At 49.1% G+C, this 19,647-nt stretch overlaps 1 protein-coding gene and 1 long non-coding RNA gene across 16 annotated transcripts; one reads left to right on the plus strand and one right to left on the minus strand.

The window, feature by feature from the left end:
* Window positions 1–306: 306 nt before the first annotated feature.
* On the minus strand, window positions 307–14,784 carry Gm35782. Of its 8 annotated transcripts, none has more exons than XR_877887.1 (5): window positions 14,697–14,769; window positions 3,519–3,568; window positions 911–998; window positions 698–764; window positions 307–482 (listed from the first exon to the last, which is right to left on the minus strand). It is a non-coding gene; the product is annotated as a predicted gene, 35782 (long non-coding RNA). The 8 variants fall into 8 exon arrangements; XR_877886.1 differs by having other exon boundaries at window positions 911–1,022; XR_877884.1 differs by having other exon boundaries at window positions 911–1,022; window positions 3,415–3,568.
* On the plus strand, window positions 14,637–18,964 carry Kazald1 (Kazal-type serine peptidase inhibitor domain 1). Of its 8 annotated transcripts, none has more exons than XM_006526567.3 (6): window positions 14,637–14,810; window positions 15,870–15,911; window positions 16,339–16,888; window positions 17,971–18,131; window positions 18,236–18,383; window positions 18,542–18,964. In XM_006526567.3, the coding sequence occupies exons 3-6, from the start codon at window positions 16,357–16,359 to the stop codon at window positions 18,640–18,642; spliced, it is 942 nt and encodes a 313-aa protein (XP_006526630.1). In that variant the 5' UTR covers window positions 14,637–14,810; window positions 15,870–15,911; window positions 16,339–16,356; the 3' UTR covers window positions 18,643–18,964. The 8 variants fall into 8 exon arrangements, with proteins under 8 accessions (XP_006526630.1, XP_030106546.1, XP_006526629.1 ...); XM_030250686.1 differs by having other exon boundaries at window positions 14,637–14,769; XM_006526566.3 differs by lacking the exon at window positions 14,637–14,810 and adding an exon at window positions 14,901–15,193.
* The last annotated feature ends 683 nt before the right edge of the window (window positions 18,965–19,647 follow it).

Here is a 19,647-nt window from a genome sequence, read left to right on the forward strand (position 1 = left end):
CTCTTTCCTTAGTTTCTTTCTGACAAGCTGGCTCAGTGCAGAACTTCCTCTGTTCCTTTAGTTCTCTGAAGCTCCTTACACAATTCATATTGCTTCCTCATAATTTGCAGAGTTGAGACATTATACATTATATATTTTTGAACTCATGCTTTCAGCGTTCTTTCCCACAACCTTAAGGGCTGTCCTGAAAAGTCACAGAGTTCTACCATTTTGTTGAGACATTAGCCACACCCTTGCTTCCTGGACTTGTGCTATCTCTGATTATCACGGAGTTGTTAACCATGGCAGAAAGGAACGGACATAAAGTAAAGGAAGAGCATAAATAAAATATATAATTTTATACAATCAAGCCGTATGCCCACAGCAACCATCGACACTTCCAGAGGCCCACGCCCTGCTGGCTCTTTTCTAGGGGTGGGAGCCATGTCATGCGCTGTCCCTGCCATGGCCAAGCTGGAGTCAGCAGCAACAACAACAAAAATCTGAAAACAAAATGGCAGCACTTAGAATAAGTTTCTTTTGCTTGTTCTCAACAAAACATGCAACTAAGGATGACTTTGAATTCCTGATCTTCCTGCCTCTACCCCCCAAATGCTGGGATTGTAGATATGAGCTACCATGAAAGAGAAATCCAGAGAAATCCACTGTTCTTTAGGGATAGGTGAATATGGAATCCCAAAGCACTCTCAAACCTTACCTACATGTTGACTCTAGGTATGGTCGTGAACACTGTGGTTCTCAGTCTAGTTCACATCTCAGCAAACCTAAAAGAATGACACATAAGAGATAGCGAGGTTCACAGCCCTGGTGATTACAGGATGGAACAGCAGCGTCTCCCTTCAGCAAGCATGTCAGATTCTCGGAGGACAGTGGTATTTGAGAAGTCCCCTGGCCAACATGAAGCTCATACCTAGATGAGACAGGCAGCAAAGGGATGAATTCCGCTCTCTTCACAGATGTCTAGAATCGAGTGCAGGATAAGGTGGGGTGGGCATCACCTATGGAAAAGCCATGGGTTGGTCCTAGGGATAAAACCGAGGTCATCAGGCTTCAGGCCAAGCGTCCCAAATGGCTGAGCTATCTCGTCAGCCCTTTAATTATATTTTTTAATTAGCTTACCAAGTAGTGGGTTTTCATAAGGCTTCTCATACATCTTTAGTTCTGATCACTTTCCCTCTGTTCCCACTTCCCCTCCCCCATCCCCACTAAAGCCTTTCTGCCCCTCATCCCTTATCCTATCCCTTTATGTTTATATCTCTGTCTTCTACCATTCCCTTCCCCTCTTAAGGCCAAGCCTCGGGCCCCACATGGTGGAAAGAGAGCGCCAACTCTTATAAATTATTAGAATTCTCATCTCTACACCTACCTATGTTGAAGATCTTAAATGACCGCACGTGTACATGCATGTAAAATAAATGTAAAAAATTAAAGAGCTAGGGCTGGAGAGGTGGTTCAGAGGTTAAGAACATTGACTGCTCTTCCAGAGATCCTGGGTTCAATTCCCAGCAACCACATGGTGTCTCACAACCATCTGTAATGGGATCCGATGCCCTCTTCTAGTATGTCTGAAGGCAGTGACAGTGTACTCATTACATTAAGTAAATAAATAAAAATCTTTTAAAAAAATAAAGAGCTAAACAAAAGTCAGTGAATAGGAAATGAGGTGGCAATACTAAAAGTTAGTGTGCCGGTTTTGAACTCAATAGGTGCACACATCGCATTAGTAAGTTAAATCGGTAGGGTTGATTGGTGATAAAAACTTTGAGGAAATGCAACACATGTTACCGGTCTGGGTTGTTTAGGGATTCACCAGTCTGACCATTAATACATCTTAATAAAGAAGAGGCTTTTATTCATATACTGGCACCAAGTCTGCACCCTGGCCTCGGGATCCCTCAGGATGACAGTCACATCAGTCAGGGACGTTTAAAGGCAAAGCAAGCAGAAGGTGATCTGCAAAGTAAGCAGGCAGACAGAGTGGTTTTCCAAAGTGGTACAAAACCAGGGGGCTTCAAAATTAACCCTCAGCTGCCCTGAGGATTTAAAGTCCAATTTTGCTTTGTAGTTCTCAGAAGCACAGAAAAAAAGGCCATCAGCACAGCAATAGTCACCACCTACGTCTACACTCAGCCCAGACAGAGAGCCCACAGCTGACCAGGCAGGACCAAAGGATGCATAACTCCAGGACCCACCTTGGTGAACCATGAGTTTTACTGAGGTTACTTACAAGAATATGGGCAAGGGGTTATTTATGGGAGTGGAAATGATTCAGAGACAGTTGGACTGTCAACGTTGTACTGGCATGGGTGACAGCTCTCAAAGCTGGGACTCTAGAGCTCACTGCCCAGCCTGCAGGCAGCTCAGCAGGTCAGGTGCCTAGAAACCTCTTGTAGGCAGCTCAGCAGGTTTCTGCTTCTTTCAGGCAGCTGCTCTGGTTTCGGAATCTTCTCTGGTATTTTTCTCCTGTGACTTAGACTCTTTTGTTGCTTACTCTGGCAGGGAGGGGCCTAGTGAATCTGGTAAATTTCAGGGATTTCCTGAAGCTGTTTTGAGTTGTTTATCTTCCTGTTCAAAAAGCTTCCTGTAGAGTAGAACTTTTCAACTTTCTGAAGAAACAAGGTTACACAATAATCTTAATACAAAGATTAAGAATGTGGTGGCTTGTATTTTTTTTTAATTTATTTATTATATGTAAGTACACTGTAGCTGTCCTCAGACACTCCAGAAGAGGGAGTCAGATCTCGTTAAGGATGGTTGTGAGCCACCATGTGGTTGCTGGGATTTGAACTCCTGACCTTCGGAAGAGCAGTCGGGTGCTCTTACCCACTGAGCCATCTCACCAGCCCGTACTTTTTTTTAAAACTGCTTTGATAAGGGTTGTGAAACCCTTCAACCTCCCTTTTAGCCAAAGGTAGGGGAGGAAGATGGCCAGCCTGGTCTACAGAGTGAGTTCCAGGATAGCCAGGGCTACACAGAGAAAACCCTGTCTCGAAAAAACAAAACAAACAAACAAAAATCCCCAATCTACCCACATTAGTTTTTCAAACAGCTACAGAGTTATTTATGTATAAGAACTTAGGAGTTTTGGGCCCTATTTAAGGGCCAATATTTTTAATATTTAAGGGAACTTTTAGACAATGTGGGGGCCTTTCCTAAGTGTAGGAAGGCACATCACTGCAATGGTTTTCTAGTCTCAGATCTGTGAAATCATGCAATGTTGTCTTTATACAAATTGTTCCCAGCCGGGCGTGGTGGCGCACGCCTTTGATCCCAGCACTCGGGAGGCAGAGGCAGGTGGATTTCTGAGTTCGAGGCCAGCCTGGTCTACAAAGTGAGTTCCAGGACAGCCAGGGCTATACAGAGAAACCTTGTCTCGAAAAACCAAAAAAAAAAAAAAAAAAATTGTTCCCTCACTGGATTCCTTTTGCCTTCGTGTGTTGCTAGCAACGGGTCTTTCTGCACGTTCGGCAAGGGCTCTTCATTGGGCTGCACCTCCAGCCAATTCATTGGATTCTTACCTCCATCTGGGACATAGAATCCTTGCTTTATTGGTGGTCCACATTGTGATCTGAAGGTATAGGGAGAGAGGAGAGGCTCTAAGCACTAGTAGTGGATAGTGATGGAAATTGGAAGTCAGAGCTTCACTGCCCAAGCCACCTCCAACCGCCAGACTCAGACCTGAAAAGAGAGATAAAGGGGCCCCCTCTTCGCAAGGCTCTGCTCTGCACATCCCTCATAGCTGCTCTATGTACTGGTATCCGTGGCAATCTGCTTTACAATGCGCCCCCTGGAGGCTACAACCTGTCTGATGGGCTGGGCAGATTAGCAATCTTCCAATCACTGGACATCTGAGAGGAGGGGGACAGAGTGGGCACCCCTGGGCTTCACTAGAGCCACGGTCCTCCCTCCCTCCACCACCAGCATCCTCAGGTGGCTAGCAGGCGCCATTAGGGCGCGAACACGGCAGGACCCGCGGGTCCCCAGCTCCCTGCCTCATACATTAAAGATGCGGAGGCGCCAGGGCTGCAGTGCCACAAACATGAAGACAAATTTTTAATCCCGAGCAAGAAGATGTCTGGAGATTGGGGGCGCGGGAGAAAAATGAATTAGGTTTTTATTATGTGTTTTATTATGCTGCAATTGAACAGGATTAGGTGAGAATACAATATATTTCTGATGCAGCAGGAGGCTGCGGGAGAGAGGCTGACAGCAGGCCTGAGAAGGTGAAACTCTGAGAGGAGGAGTGTGTGTGTGTGTTGGGGGGGGGGGTCCTGGATGCAGCAGTCCCAAGGGAGAGACCAAGGAGAGGCATAAATGGCTGGGCGGGCTATTCCTCGTGCCCCTAGGAAAGCTTGACTTTGAATGGGGGGTGGTACTCCTTTGAGAGGATGGTATTGTAGCTTGCTAAAGGAAGGCTTTGAATGTGTGTGTGTGTGTGTGTGTGTGTGTGTGTGTGTGTGTGAGAGAGAGAGAGAGAGAGAGAGAGAGAGAGAGAGAGACAGACAGACAGACAGACAGACAGAGAGATAAAGGTGTTTCTGAAGGGAAAGTGAGTCTCAGATAGGGATGTGGGCCAGGTATGAAGACTGGACCCTCTGGGACAATTGCGGTCCGAAGGCCAGGGACTGACACTGGTTCTTTTGAGACTCAGTCTCTAGACTCAGGCCCTGAGAGTCATTTTTCTTCTATGCCCCTGTCTTTATTTTATTTTATTTTATTTTTTTTGCTCACGCTTAAATTTTTACCTTCCTGTTTGTCATGGCACAGTCTCGGCGCCTTTGTATCTTTAATGTATGAGCCAGGGAGCTAGGGATCTGTAAGTTATATTGACTTTGGGAGTGCCCACTGTGTGCTGAGTCCTAGCTTATTGCAAGGCTACCTTGCTCTTGGGTCCTTCCCCCCCCCCCCCAAATCCCGCCCAATGGCCATCACCATCCCTTCCCTCTCATCCGGGGCTCCAAGGAGACCTCCTGGGATGAAAGGCTCCCAGCTGAACTCTGGAGCTGGAGGGTGGAGCACCCCCTTCTCAGCTGGAACCGTCATCTCCCTTCCTCCGAGCACCCCAGCCTAGGCAGCTTCATTAAAGGGCAGTCCGCCCCGTCTCACCTGCTGCAGCGCCCTCGCGCTCCGCCAGGGACCCGTTCCTGGCGGTGATGAAGAGGCCCATTAGCTGCTTCTACCTTTAGGGCGGACTGAGCCGCTCCCTCCACCTCCCAATTAGGACGTGAGAAACCGTCAACCAAGATTAATAGTTGCCCGGCCCCGGGGCAGGGAGATGAGCCCAGAATCCGGGCCGCCGCTGCTTGATCTGTTCCCGGCCAAGCCAGCGCGGGCCGGGCGCACCACCTGGTCGCACTCCCCTTCTCCCCAGCCCTTGGCGCATCTTAGATTCTCAGGTGAGCCCAAAAACAGGGTGGCCAATGATGAGAGGAAAGTGGCTCTCTCCAGAGGGACTTCCTCAGTTCTTCCAGACACTCAAATCTTAAATCATGATTTCTGACTATCACTGGCAGTTTTTCATTATAGATACTGTATTTGTGCCATTAGAGCTTTGGTGTCTGTCTTCTCTATTAGACCGGGGGTTTGGGTGGAAGGGAGAGTGGTTTTGCATACCATGTGCCATCAGAAACGGTGTTGAATGGGCAGCAGGCTTGCTTGCTCCTGGTTTATCAGAACATCTGCTTCGTGTGCACACCTGCCCATCACTCACAGCACCTGTGGCCTTGTGATTCATATTGTGATGTTAATTTTGTATTTATTTTTTTAAAGTCACCTTTGTTTAAGAAATTATTCCCACCCCCATCCCTGACAGGATTATTCTGTGTAGCCCTGGCTGTCCTGGAACTTGCTCTGTAGACTAGGCTGGCCTTGAACTCAGAGAGATCTGCCTGCCTCTGCCTCTGCCTCTCCAGTGCTGGGATTAAAGGCATGCTCCACCATCACCTGACCAAAAAAATATACTTTTAATTTATGTATATGGATGTCTCCCTGTGTAAGGCTATCCAAAGAGGCCAGAAGAGGGGTTGGGACCCCTGGAACTGGAGTTACAAGTGGTTGAGAGATACCCCGTGTGGGTGTTGAGAACTGAACTTGGGTCCCCTGGGAGATCAGCGAGTACTCCTAACCACTGAGCCATCTCTCCAGCCCCTTATTCATCATTTCTGTGATGATCAGCTCTGTATCTTCTCTCCTGCAGGGCCAGCGGCCCTTGAAAGCACATTGCTGCATTACTGCATCTCAGTGCCAGCAAGCAGGAGTTCTAGGCACTCAGACTATACAGTGTCCAAGGCCAAGAGCCTCAGGACTCCTCCAGCCCTATCTTCAGTCACCCAAACTTGCCCAAGGCCCACAGACAGCTTAAAAATAACTTTATCCCCAACAGTTTTCTTTCTTTGTTTATTTTGGAAAGCCTTGGGGAGTCTGTAGGCGGTTCCCAGGTATCCTTTGGCTATCACAGTCATCAAAAACTAAATTGTTTTTTTCTCCTCCCCGCCCCCAGGTTGGGATTTGGGGCCCAGAAATGCCTTGCATTTTGTATTTAGAGAAAATTCTTTCCACTAAGTCTCAGGCTCTGTTGGCCAGTGTCTGCATTACCGGATGAGGCAGGAGGATGGCTTAAAGCAAGAAGTTGGAGGTTAGTCAGGGAAACAAAGGCAGATCTATTCAGTTTCAAAACAAACAAACAAACAAACAAAATAAGTAACTAAGTAGTTAAGTAAATAAGTTAAGTATGTAAGCAAGCCTCAACTCTGGTTTCTCTCCTTTGGATGTAAAACCTTGGACATCGCCCTACGTATGTGAACTGTCGCTGCCCAGACCCACAGAAGTATCAAGGAGAAACCGAGAAGGAAACTAAAGAGATCGTGCTAAGGAGTGTATGGGTGTGAGTGTGTGCGCCCACTGTTCCCCTCCATCTCGTCACACCTCTGGTGTCTCATCTCACTAGAACCTACTTATTCTACAAAGGAGGGTCAGGAAAGGATTTGGGGCAAGATCGATACTTCTCTGGACGCTGATGACCGCAGGCTTTCACCTTGCAGATAATGGGGTGAGCTGCGGTAAATTCACTCCGACAGAGCGGGCTCCCCTGGCCTTAATGAGATAATCAATACTTGTTCTCGGCTTAATTTCCATCTAATTGCTCTTTAACGACGCCGGATAATGGGCCGCCTCCTGTGAGGTGGGAGCTGGCTGGGAATCCGACCCGACTTGGACTCCCTCCTTCTCACCCCCCCGGGTGGGGTGCCCTAACGCAGGTGGAAAGGGAGCACACCGCCTGGCTCGCAACTAGAGCTCCTGGGCGGGCTTCCCCACCTGCCCGTGCGGCCAACCTTTAGTACACCAGGCCTTCGACAAGGATGCCAGAAAAGGATCGGTTTGGGCCTAGGAGCCACCCACCCGATGGGCAGCCTCTGGGCAAGTCCTTTGTTCCTTCTGCTTCCTGCTCTAAGGAAATTGTTGACTTCCTCGGGTCCTACTTAGGTGCTGTTGCTGTCTGAGGGAAGACTCCAGTCATCTATTTTTCCTGTGAGAAGGCTGAGTCCACCTACAGAAGAATAAGCTGGAGTAGAGGCCTGTATCATCAGGCCCAGCTAGAGATAAGAATGCTGTTCTCCACTCTGGTTAAATGGCTCAGCTGGTAAGAGCACTGACTGCTCTTCTGAAGGTCCTGAGTTCAAATCCCAGCAACCACATGATGACTCATCCCTAATGAGATCTAACACCCTCTTCTGGTGTGTCTGAAGACAGATACAGTGTACATAGATAAAATAATAAATACATCTTTTTTTTTTTAATGCTGTTTTCCCTACCAATCTTTATTTTGAAATTTTTGTAGTCTGAGGATGAGGATCCAAGGACTTGAGACAACTGTACCACTGAGTCACAGCCTGACCTCTCTTGGTTCCCATCCTGAAGCACCTTAGCCTCAGGGCTGAGAGACTGTGACCCACAAAGTTCCCTATCACCTTCCTTCATCTTTTATCTTTTGGGCCAGCGACTCTCCACCTCCCTAATGCTGGGACTCATTAAAACAGTTCCTCATGTGGTGGTGACCTCCCACTATAAAGTTATTCTGTTCCTACTTCATAACTCATTTTGCTGTTACGAATCCTAATGTAATATCTGCGTCTTCAGATGGTCTTTGGCGACCCCCGTGAAAGGGTTGTTCGACCCCCAAAGGGGTTGCTCTCCACAGGCTGAGCATGGCTGATCTGGGACCATTCAACCCTGCATCTCCACAGCAGGGCAGCTTGGAGTCTTTATAAACATCTACTCTGGGCTGCAGAGATGGCACAGAAGTTAAGAGTATTGCCGCTCTTCCAGAGGACCAGAGTTTGGTTCCTAGCCCTCACATCAGCAGGCCCATAACCGTCTATAACTCCAGCTCCAGAGAGCTCCAGAGAGTCCCAACATCTCTGGCTTCTGTGGATACCTGCATTCACATACACATACCCACACACAGATACACACCACACATAATAAACATTTATTTAAAATATACTGCGGTATAATCCAGAGTGGTGGTCCATGCCTTTGGTCCCAATACTTTGAAGGCAGATGCAGTTTGAGGCTAGCCTGGTCTACAGAGTAACCCCTAGGATAGCTGGGACCATACAGATGACAACACCAAACTGAAACAAATAAACTCTGAAAATGCACTGCAGTTTTGATTCCAACTGCAGGTTGACAAGTAATATCGGGATCGTGAGATGGTGAGAGTTAAGTCTTAGACTTGGGCAGCTCCAAGATCAAGTATGAGCTCCGTTGGTCACTAACCAGTGCTGACACTGGGCAGACTTATCCAAGGAGCTGGACCTCAGTTTTCATTTAAAAAAAAAAGCTAATTATTAAAGCTAATCTTACCTTGCAGGTGGTTTTTTTTTGTTTTGTTTTTTTGTTTGTTTGTTTTGTTTTTTACAAGTCTGAGACAAGGGGCTGAAGAGATGGCTCAGCGTTGAGAGCACCGACTGCTCTTCCAAAGGTCCTGAGTTCAAATCCTAGCAACCACATGATGGCTCACAGCCATCTGTACAGCTACAGTATACTCATATAAATAAATAAATATTTAAAAAAACCAAGTCTGAGACGAGCTAAAATATGTAATTTGTTAACCTCTGTGCTTGGCCCCTGGGACTATTTGCTAAGTGATAGCTTTTGTTACCATTGCAGTGTTACAGCAGAGGGAACCATCTAGCCCAAGGAACACAACAGTAAGGCTACAGGAGCAGGCAGGAATCCTAACTGAGGAAAGCAGACCAAGAAGAGACCACTGTAGGCTAGAGAAGGCCAGCTTTATCCAGAAGAGCATGCGGTATTCACGTGGACTTGTAGGCCAGGAAGTACACATGTGGATCAGACATCAGTCTCAGGTATTATTTCTCAAGAGCTATCCCTGTCTTTTTTCTGTTTGCCCACCCCACTCTAGATAGAATCTCTCCGTGGCACCTGGTGCTTGCCAGTTAGACTAAGTTGGATGGCAGAGAGCCCCAGGAGATCCATCGTGCCTGACCTTTTTCTTGAGTGCTGGGGATTTAATTCAGATCTTCTCGTTTTTTTGCAAAAAGCAATTTACCAACAGAGCTATCTTCCTGTACCCCTAGGACTCACTGTTGCTGTTGCTGCATAGGATCAATTCTCCAGTTTTGTTTGTTGTTTATCCTTAAAATAATCAGGCAGCATCAGAGACTTAGGCATTAGCTCTAATTTTTCTTTCTCCCTAGCTCCACAATAGCTGGAAATTCCCTTTAAGAGATTTGCAGGGGCTAAAGAGATGGCTCAGCAGTTAAGAACACTGGCTATTCTTCCAGAGGACCTGGGTTCAATTCCCAGCATGAACATGATGGCTCTCAATTGTCTGTAACCCCAACTTCAGGGGATCCAACACCCACATACACACATACACCCAGGCAAAACACCAATGCAAATGAGATAAAAGTAAATAAGTCATAAAAAGACATATTTTAAGAAAACACTGACCAATTCGGTGTCTGAAGGCTGAATTCACCCCAGTTTTTTTCCCAAAGAAACATTCCCGATAAGTGAGTTACTAGCAAAGCTGACTTTGGTAGCCTAGACCTTTTTTTTTTTCTTTGCATAGACTTGTTTTTAATTTTATTCACACACATGTATCTGAATGCCGTTGTCCATGGAGGCCAGAAGAGGGCATTCGATTCCCCAGGGTGGAGTCAGTGGCCTGACAGGAGGACTGGGAACCAGCTCTGGTTCTCTGACGGCCCCAAGTGTGGGACCACTGAACAACCTCTGAAGCCCTAAGGTAGCTCATGTTCTAAGTCAAAATAACTTCTAGGAGGCCATCCCAGGCTTTGGGGCCTCTGGCTCTACCCAGTGCAGAGGCGAGGCCTCATTGTCTGGGGCTTGCAGGAGCTTAGCGCTCTTAAGCACTCGATCTGGGGTCACAGCAGCCTCCTCTCTTGTCTGTCCATCTTGCCTTTAAAGTCTGTAGAGAGAAGTGTGACTGGTAACAATCAGGGGACACAGCAAGCAGTTTTGCTGAGTATTGTTTCGAGTGCCTCCTCCTGTTACCTTTCTTCCTATGTCTTGCCTTTGGAAAAAGGGACAGAAAAGGCACAAAGTCACACTGGGTTGTGTGAGGCTGAGAATAATCTTATGTAAGGTTTACAGACTTCTGAACGTGCTTGGTTGGTGTAACAGTTACAGTAAGATGCTCTGTGGCGATCAGGATTCTACAATCCATTGACGACATCATCAGTTCTCCTTAGCCCTTGAGAAAGCACCCGCCCCTTCCTGTTTGGAGTTCTGAGTACCGTTTGCAGGGGCGCTTTTTGTTTCAGCAAGCTGGGCAGTGCCGAGGAAGCTTGCATGCTAACTTATGCCCCAATTCTCCTCTCCTCAGAAGCCAACATTAGTCGTTCGTGTGTGTGTGTGTGTGTGTGTGCATGTATGTGTGTATATACATGCACACACCACACACACGTTTTTTGAATGAGGGACTTATGGACCCAGTATTCTTTTTGCTTCTTGTTGGCAACTGTCATCTGTCTGGTTTGAGTTTGTCACCCCATCATGGTCTTTTCCCACCATTTTCAGCCCCTTCAAGGCTTAAAGGACCCTGTGGGCCAGTCTTCGAGCCTCTGCTGAGATGGCTTGGCCTGACAGCATTTCCCTATATCCTCCCTAGATCCTAGGTCATGGTCAATCCTTTGTGGTCCTCTTCATGTACAGATGCCACTCTGTAAAAGCAACACATGTGTAGACAGACCTGTGCTCATTAGAGGGAGCAGCTCTTTATATTTGGCCAGCATGACAGCGTCCACCCATCTGGGGATTTTTGTCTTCTGGGACTCTTTGAGGAAGGCTACCTGACGGTTTATGGTCTTTTACCATAACTCCAGGGCTGAGTAGTCTGTGTGCTGACAGCCAAGGGAAAGGGGCCAGACTTCATTATATCCACAGAGAAAAGGCTAGAGGTAGGATGTGAGCCTGGAGATGGTTACAAATAGATTTTACAAACATGTGTGGAGAATAGGATTTCTTACTGCCCTGTGTGGTCTTGGTAGGGCTTTCAGGAAGATGGCCCCTTCCTTCCCTCTCGGGGACTTAGAGAATCTAATTTTCAGTGCTAGGGATAAATAAAGGGTACATTAAGGAATGAGTTGTCACTTCTGTGAGTTTGAGGCAGGCTTGTACTACATGACAGGTTCCAGGACTACATAGTGGGATCAAGAGAACAAGGGAGCTAGAACAGCAGATGGTCCATCGGGTTAAAGCACTTGCTGGGCAAACCTGACATGCTGAGTTCAGTCCCCACATCTGATGGCAGGAGAAAGGACACCACCACCTGCCCCGCCCCGCCCCCACCTGAGTTGTTCGTTGGCTTCCGCTACTCAACTAGCATCTGCACTTACAGACACCAATTACACATAATAATTGTAACTTTAAGGAAATGTAGAATACTTTAGATACTCCTTCTAACTTTATTCTTATGAAAATTGGTCATCAGGTGGTCAAAAGCAGAAGAGATATTAAAGGTTGGGTGTGGGTGACAGAAAGAAACTGTCCTGAGAAGGAGGAAGGAGGATAAAGAAACTGTTGGCCTGGTGTCTGTCTAAGATGTCTTGAAATCTGTTCAGCTTGCCTGAGTGCCTAGGTATTCCAGAAGCAAGTTCCTGGCTAGTCTAGTTCCATTTTATAATGTTACTTGTAGATAAATTACAATATTTATCTTCCTATCTGACCCTGCTTTCTGTATTTATTTCAACATCCTAATTTACCTAAAGAATAGTCACTATTCATTTATTTGGGGGGGGGCGGTATGGGAGACTGGCCTCTACTCTTTCATTATGAAAATAATTTTACAAAATAAAGGATAGTGAGAGTTACACGCAGCCTCATTGCAAATTCTCTGCTCACTGATATTTATGATACATCTTTATACAGTTGTGGTGTCTACATACTTATCTTAATCTTATTTTCTACTTTAATGAGAACATCTATTTGTCATAGTAGACCAATATAAAGCATTTCATCTTAATTATCGATCTTGAGCCCTTCTGACTTAATTGATTCTAATATTCATAGGAAGCAGGGTTCATCTGTATCCATTTTGTCACTGTGAACCATGTGTTTCACTTCCTTCTCAAATGACACCCCACCATCCTCCATAACTGTGCCCCACCAAAGTTTATGACGTAAAGGCTATAGAGTGAGTCCTCCCAAGTCATCCTAAGGGTTTTTCCTGTTGTCTGATTTTTGGAGACAGGGTATTGTGTAACCCAGCTGACCTTCAACTCCCTGGTTAGGCAAAGATGGCCTTGAACTTCTGATTCTCCTGCCTCTACCTCCTGAGTTCTGGGATTCTAGGTATGTGTCACCATTACTGGCTTTCACCATAAATAAAAGGGGGGGGAGGGGCTGTGGAGATGGCTCAGTGGTTAAGAGCACCAGTTCACCTTCCAGAGGACCTGGGTTCAATTCCCAGCACCCACACAGCAGCTCCCAACTGTCTATAACTCCAGTTGCAAGGGATCTGATGTGCTCACCCAGGTACACTAAACACCAAGGCACATAAACAAGATTAGGGGTTTGGAGAGATGATAGGAAGGCAGGACACTTGCACCAAGCATGATGCCCTGATTCAATTCCTAGGGCTCATGGGGTGGAACAGAACTCCCATTCATGTGCACAGAGTGTGTACAATGCACTCAAACACGCGCAAACAAAAGTAATGTAGAAAAATACTCGGGGGCGGCAAGATGGTTCAGCAGGTAAGGGTGCTTGCTATGCAAATCTGATGATGACTTCAAGATGGAAGGAGATGGACTGAGTCCTGAAAATCATCCCGAGCTCCAAACACAAATATGTCTACACTCATATACATACACACCATAGGCACAAACCAGTAATAGATATTTTAGAAGAAGATGAACTATCAGGTGTTCATCTGAAGCACACCTCGTTCATTGATATGCCTGGCAGTAACCGCATCATGTGGACTAGAAGTAATTTCCTTTGCTTCAACAATAGGAAGCTAGGGCTGGAGAGATGGCTTAGCAGTTAAGAGCACTGACTGCTCTGCCAGAGGTTCTGAGTTCAAATCCCAGCAACCACAGGGTGGCTCACAACCATCTGTAATGGGATCTGATGCTTTCTTCTAGTGTGTGAGAACAGCTGCAGTGTACTCATATAAGTAAAAAAATTAAAAAAAAGGAAGCTTGTCAAACCGAGTCAACGTTTTAAACGTTTAAGTAACTCTTTTTCTGGTGCCCACGGTTGCTGCTTAACGTGTTTTAGAACTTCACCTGATAAAGTGCCGGACAAGAAGCACCTGGAGACAGGAGTAGCTAGGCTTTCAAACTGCCCTATGCGAACAAACTCCTTTCTAAAATATTATTATTGGGTCAGAGATACTGCTCGGTGACAACAGTTCTGGCTTAACTCTAAAAGTCCCGGGTTTAATCATCAGCAACGCAAGACTACTGTAAGAACGTTTTCAAAGTATAGACAGTATGCATTGTCACGAGTCGCAGCTGCTGCAAACCCACCAGAGGGCGCTCGTTCTCCGTCGAGTTAATCCCTAGCCTCTCATTAGTGACTGCATCTTTCAGAACCAGGGAGTCTTTCACTTTTAAAGCACAAATGCTTCCCAAGAACTTCCTTAGCAGTCGGTCTCGGGCGGGGGGTGGGGGTGGGGGTGGGGAGTACAGAGACAGAAGACACAGTGATTCCTACTAGAGGCGCGAAGACTAACAGTAAACGCCGGCAACGATTAAGATGGAAAGCGTGTCTAGGACCCTGACGCTGGGGATTTTGATAGTGGCTCCTAGGGCTGAAAGCTCACAGTTCCTCATTTAGACCTGGACAGCTCCCACTCTACATCGGGCAACGATCACCGCCCCCAGTTACAGCTAGGGACCTCCCCTAGAGTGTCTCCATTCCTCCACCAGGCAAGCCCTCCTCGCGCCTTTTCCAAAACATCCTGCAATTCTCGCTTCACTTCTGCTCCCAGGCCAACAGTTAACGCGTCCTCCAACCAAGGGATTGCCTAGCACCACCATCGGAATCTGCCTGCCCTCGTTCTTTCCTGGCTTAAAAGCCGCGGGCTTTTCCTTTTCTAGCTTGCCGTTGGGATTCTCGCGACAATCCCGAAACCTCGCGTGAAATTCGCTTCCCGTCTCCTCGGAGTTTGGGATTGCCTGTGTACAGCTCTCTTCTACCTTGTCGGAACCCCTCTGATCAGAGGCAGCGTCTCTGCTGACTGAACGCTCCTTTGAGGAGGGCTCGGCCAAAGTCAGAACTGCGCGGTGACTGCAGTGCTTCTTCCTCGCAGGGTAGAGCGGAGCCGCCGCAGGCCGCGGACGCACGCGCAGTCAGAACCTCTGACGCCTTCTGGGCGGGGCCTATATAAGCCCCACCCTTCCCTTGCCTAAAAGCCCGGTTTCCTTCTGCTCCTCCTCCTCCTAGGAGCTTGGATTGCGGTTTTTGGAAGCTGTTTGGGGGCCGGCGGGGGCGGGGCCTGCCATTCTCGGGGTGGTGGGCGGGCCTCCGGGGATGCTTTGCTTCCTGCCCCTAACCCAAAAGTGCCACCGTGGCGTTGGCGGAGGTCTCCAGACTGAACACTTTTGGCCCCGACATGCTCGAATTTTGCAACCTGTAATCCGGAGCCCAGAGACGCCCTATGGGGAGTCACCCGCCGGCCTTGCTGCGGCCGCTAGTCAGTTCCGACCTCTAATCACCAGGCTCCTCCGCGGGTTCAAGCACCTGCCCTATATTGGGAGGGAGGTAGCCAGATGTGGATGGCAGCTGGAAAAGCTTATAGTCTAGTCTGCGCCCCAGTGGAGAGACTGGGTGAACACAGCTGCAAACCGTGCCCAGAGGAAGCTGGCCCCGAGCCTGGCCTCCAGAAACGCCCATAGTGTTGAAGTCAATTTTACATTGAGTAAAATTTCTTAGCCTTTCCTTCTTTCTATATTGTAGCTGTTTGCCGCTCTCCAGACCTAAATCAGATGAGACAGGACCTGAGGCTCAGCCAACAGTTTGAGCTCCTCGGCCATTCCACCCCTATTCTCTTCTCATAGCCTTTGCTTTCCCAGTGGCGGCGTCTGGTTACGCGGCTCTGTACACTCATTGTGACTTTGGGCTAGGGTCGAAGTGAAAGGCCCAGGAGGGTCCTTGTGAGACTGGATAAAATTATCGGCCTCGGGGCCAGGGAAGAAGGCGGGTATTCGACATCTGGGGGCGGGGAGAAGAGGCGGAGGAGTTTCTCTTTGAATCTTAAGTCTGTGGGCTGCCAGCGATCCCCTGACAGAAGCAGGGGTGGCCTGCGGGTCTGGCTGGCCGTGCATGCGACTCTTCGTTCCCTACCGTTTTTTTTTTTTTTTTTTTTTTAGGTTGGAAATCCCAGCTGTTAAGGGCCTAGTCCAAGGCACTAGGTGAGTCGCTGGTATGTCCCCAGCACCATCACCCCAACCTGAAGTTTTTACATCAAGTGTAGTTTTATCTATCTCTGGGGCAAAGATGCATCAGAGTTGGGTGGTTTCTGGAGGTGATGCTGGTGTGTGTGTGCGCGCGCGCGTGCATATATGTATGCATGTGTGTGTGTGTATACGCGTATGTCTGTGTATGGGTGTGTGCATCCCTGCATGGGTGTTAGTGATCATTCCCCGATACACTCTCTCTTTATTCCCTAGTCCCCAAGACCAGCTTAATCAATTACCAACTGGCATAAACCCCTGGGAATCACCAGGCTTCTTTGTTAGGGCTTCTAGTTGGCTACAGGGTAGCAGAGGATAGAATCAAGCTTTTATACAGCCTTGACTTTATCTCTGACCTCCAGACCTGGCTTCCCTCTCCTGGCAGGGTGCCACCTACGCGCCGATGCCCCGAGTGTTCACAGGGCTTCCAGCTAACTATGCTGCACCTACCTTGGCGCTGTCCTTGCTACTACCATTATTGCTGGTGGTGTGGACCCAGCTACCCGTTAGCGCGAGGCCGTCCACAGGCCCCGATTACCTGCGGCGAGGCTGGCTGCGGCTGCTAGCCGAGGGCGAGGGTTGTGCTCCCTGCCGGCCAGAAGAGTGCGCTGCGCCGCGGGGATGCCTAGCAGGCCGGGTGCGGGATGCGTGCGGCTGCTGCTGGGAATGCGCAAACCTGGAGGGCCAGCTCTGCGATCTGGACCCCAGCGCTAACTTCTACGGGCGCTGCGGCGAGCAGCTCGAGTGCAGGCTGGACGCGGGCGGTGACCTGAGTCGAGGAGAGGTGCCGGAGCCGCTGTGTGTCTGCCGCTCGCAGCGCCCGCTCTGTGGTTCGGACGGCCGAACCTACGCGCAGATCTGTCGCCTGCAGGAGGCCGCCCGCGCTCGGCTGGACGCTAACCTCACTGTGGTGCATCCGGGGCCCTGCGAATCGGGTACGCAAGTCCAGGGCTTTTAGTACCAGGAACCCTGGCTCCCCAAAGGCACTACTCCCGGATCCCCGACAGCGTTGCTCTGTGGTCAGCAGAATGAATAGTTGAGGGAGACCATGAGCCTCAAAGGCTGCCAACTAAAAAGCAGGTTGAGATTTGTTGCCAGGTTTGAGGTGCCTAAGAGCTCTATCCAGGCAGGTCCTTGCAGGGACTGGCCTCCGAAGGAACAGGCACATAGCCAATAGCTGGGTCTGAACTGAAAGGACCCCCCTTCACCCAAAACTTTGCGTAGACTGCTGGAGCCCTGTGAGATGCATCCTGTTAACCCTGGCTCCCGCCTATCAGTTTTCTCACGCATTTAGGAATTAGAGAAGGGAAGATAGCTTCTTGCCTCTCTTGTCCCTCATCCTTTGGGTTGGGGTTGGGGATGTTCAAGCTTGTGGTTTTCGTTTGGCCACCCACACTTCCTCAGCTTTTACCTACTCTATAGTCTGGCTAGGCTGGAGTTGCAGTGGAAATAAATGCACTAGCAGGGGCGGGGGGGGGGGTCCCAACAGTTTTCTGCCGTGCAACAAGGAGGTTTCAGGTTCCCCTGCTGCGGTGTTTTTCCCACCTCCTCCCTCTCGGAGCCCAGATCCTGTCGTATTCTCACGACATTTGGAATGTGGCTGCTCTTCAAGCCTTTGGGAACTGGGCCTAGTTAGAAAAGGGGGAAGGAGGGAGGGAGGTGTTGGTTACACGACCCGCAGGAAAGGGGCCCTTGGGTAGAATGAGGGCAGCGGAGCAGTCCAGGACAGAGCATGTTTATCTAGCTAAGCTGTGGGTCTGTAGGCAACGTCTGTGTAATGGACACTGCTCTCTGTGCCTGTGCACCTCCGAACTTGGCTGTTGTGCCCTTGTGTGCATCCCCCCTACTTTTGTACGTCTCCTGGCTTGTGGCATATTTTGTTTGCAGATGCATGTTGCCCTTGGCATGCTTTGTGTCCCGCTCCCAACATATCCACATCAATTTGTAAATTGTGTCCTCCCCGAGCTGGATACAGCCTCCTGTTCTCAAGCCTCATATTTCCATCCCCCTGCCCCAGAGCCCCAGATCCTGTCGCAGCCTCACAATATTTGGAATGTGACCGGACAGGATGTGATCTTTGGCTGTGAGGTGTTTGCCTACCCCATGGCCTCGATTGAGTGGAGGAAAGATGGCTTGGACATCCAGCTGCCGGGGGATGACCCTCATATCTCTGTGCAGGTAGGGGACAGGGAGCAGGGGCATACTCCTTGAAAAAACAAAAACAAAAACAAAAAAACAGGACTTCTGCAGATGACCTTGCTGACAGCAAGGTCTGTCTCCAGTTTAGGGGTGGACCTCAGAAGTTTGAGGTGACTGGCTGGCTACAGATTCAAGCTTTGCGCCCTAGTGATGAGGGCACCTACCGTTGCCTTGCCCGGAATGCTCTGGGCCAAGCGGAAGCTTCTGCAACCCTCACAGTGCTCACACCAGGTAAGGGAGCCCTGAGCGCTGGGCACCAGGATGGGCTGCATTAGGACTCTTGGATGCCTGTAAGGAACAGGCTGCATGTGATTCGGACACACACGCGTGCCTTCCCATACACCAAGTCTCTCCCCTGACCCTTTTTCCTTCACCACGTATGTTTGCAGAGCAGCTGAACGCCACGGGATTCTCCCAGCTGCAATCACGGAGTTTGTTTCCTGAGGAGGAGGAGGAGGCAGAAAGTGAAGAGTTGGGCGATTACTACTAGGTCCAGATCTCTGCTTTGCAGGTGTGGGCATGTGGACAGAGCCCTGCATCCTTGCTGTCTAGAAAGCCCGGAGAAGACTGGAAAAGGCGAGCAGGGTCCTTACATGGATTGTTTAATGCTCAGTGTAGCCTCAGCTCATCTTTCCTCAAAACTCATCTTTCAGAAGCGTCCGCGGTAGAGATGAGCGCAGCGGAACTGATTTAGTTCAGTACAGGGAGAGGGGTGGGGTAGCTCCGTGTCTTATACACTCTAGGGGACAAAACCCACCTAGCATACGACTAGACACAGTGGGCACCAATAAAAAAATATATAAACAAACCGAGCCACACTGCTGCGGACAATTCTTACAGATGCGCACATAACAGACTCTGGCTTCTGCACATAACAGATTGCAGGCCCTATACTGCCCTCTCCTGTCCTCTATTGAGGGAGCCTAGAGCAATCTGACTGGAGAGAGGAGGAAGTCGTCCCAGACCCCCTCACTCCCCCCCCCCGCACCCCCCTCCCCGCTGGTATAGGGATAGATTCCCAGGCAGAGTGGGGAACCAGGTCTATGTGGGTGGGACCTCAATATAAATTAGTGGTGGGGGCACCTGTGTTAGCCACACCCTTCCTCTTCTCCCTCCTTTCCTTTCCATTTTCCAGAAAAATGTAAAAGTCGTTTCTAACTGTCCCAGTTGTTAGCAGTCTTTTCTGACTTGAGTGAGGTCTTTTCACAAAAGTACTCTTTGGCCTAGATCTCTCCACATACTCTTTGTACCTAGCCCGGGGACACTGAGGAGTTTATGAAATTGTTTAAGGGTAGGGTGGAGTTAGTCACCAGGCCAAGACGCTGTGTGTGGAAAGCGACAACCTCCTACGCGCCGGGGCTGCGCCCGGAGCTGGCGCCACCGCGGGGAGGGACCGCTCTTGGCTCAGCGTCTGTGTTTGCGGTGTGAGACCCATCGCGGGCTGCTGCCCCCCCTGGAAGGGGCGTGGCCTGGAACCCCATGCTCGAGGCCTGGC

Source organism: Mus musculus, chromosome 19 (genome assembly GCF_000001635.26).
Source record: "Mus musculus strain C57BL/6J chromosome 19, GRCm38.p6 C57BL/6J".
Classification (NCBI taxonomy): Eukaryota; Metazoa; Chordata; class Mammalia; order Rodentia; family Muridae; genus Mus; species Mus musculus.

Coding starts and splice junctions, on each gene's coding strand:
- Kazald1 (XM_006526567.3), top strand. CDS start 16,357: ATGCCCCGAGTGTTCACAGGGCTTCCAGCTAACTATGCTGCACCTACC. Junction 16,889..17,970: donor TCCGGGGCCCTGCGAATCGG/GTACGCAAGTCC, acceptor CCCCTGCCCCAG/AGCCCCAGATCCTGTCGCAG. Junction 18,132..18,235: donor ACCCTCATATCTCTGTGCAG/GTAGGGGACAGG, acceptor GTCTGTCTCCAG/TTTAGGGGTGGACCTCAGAA.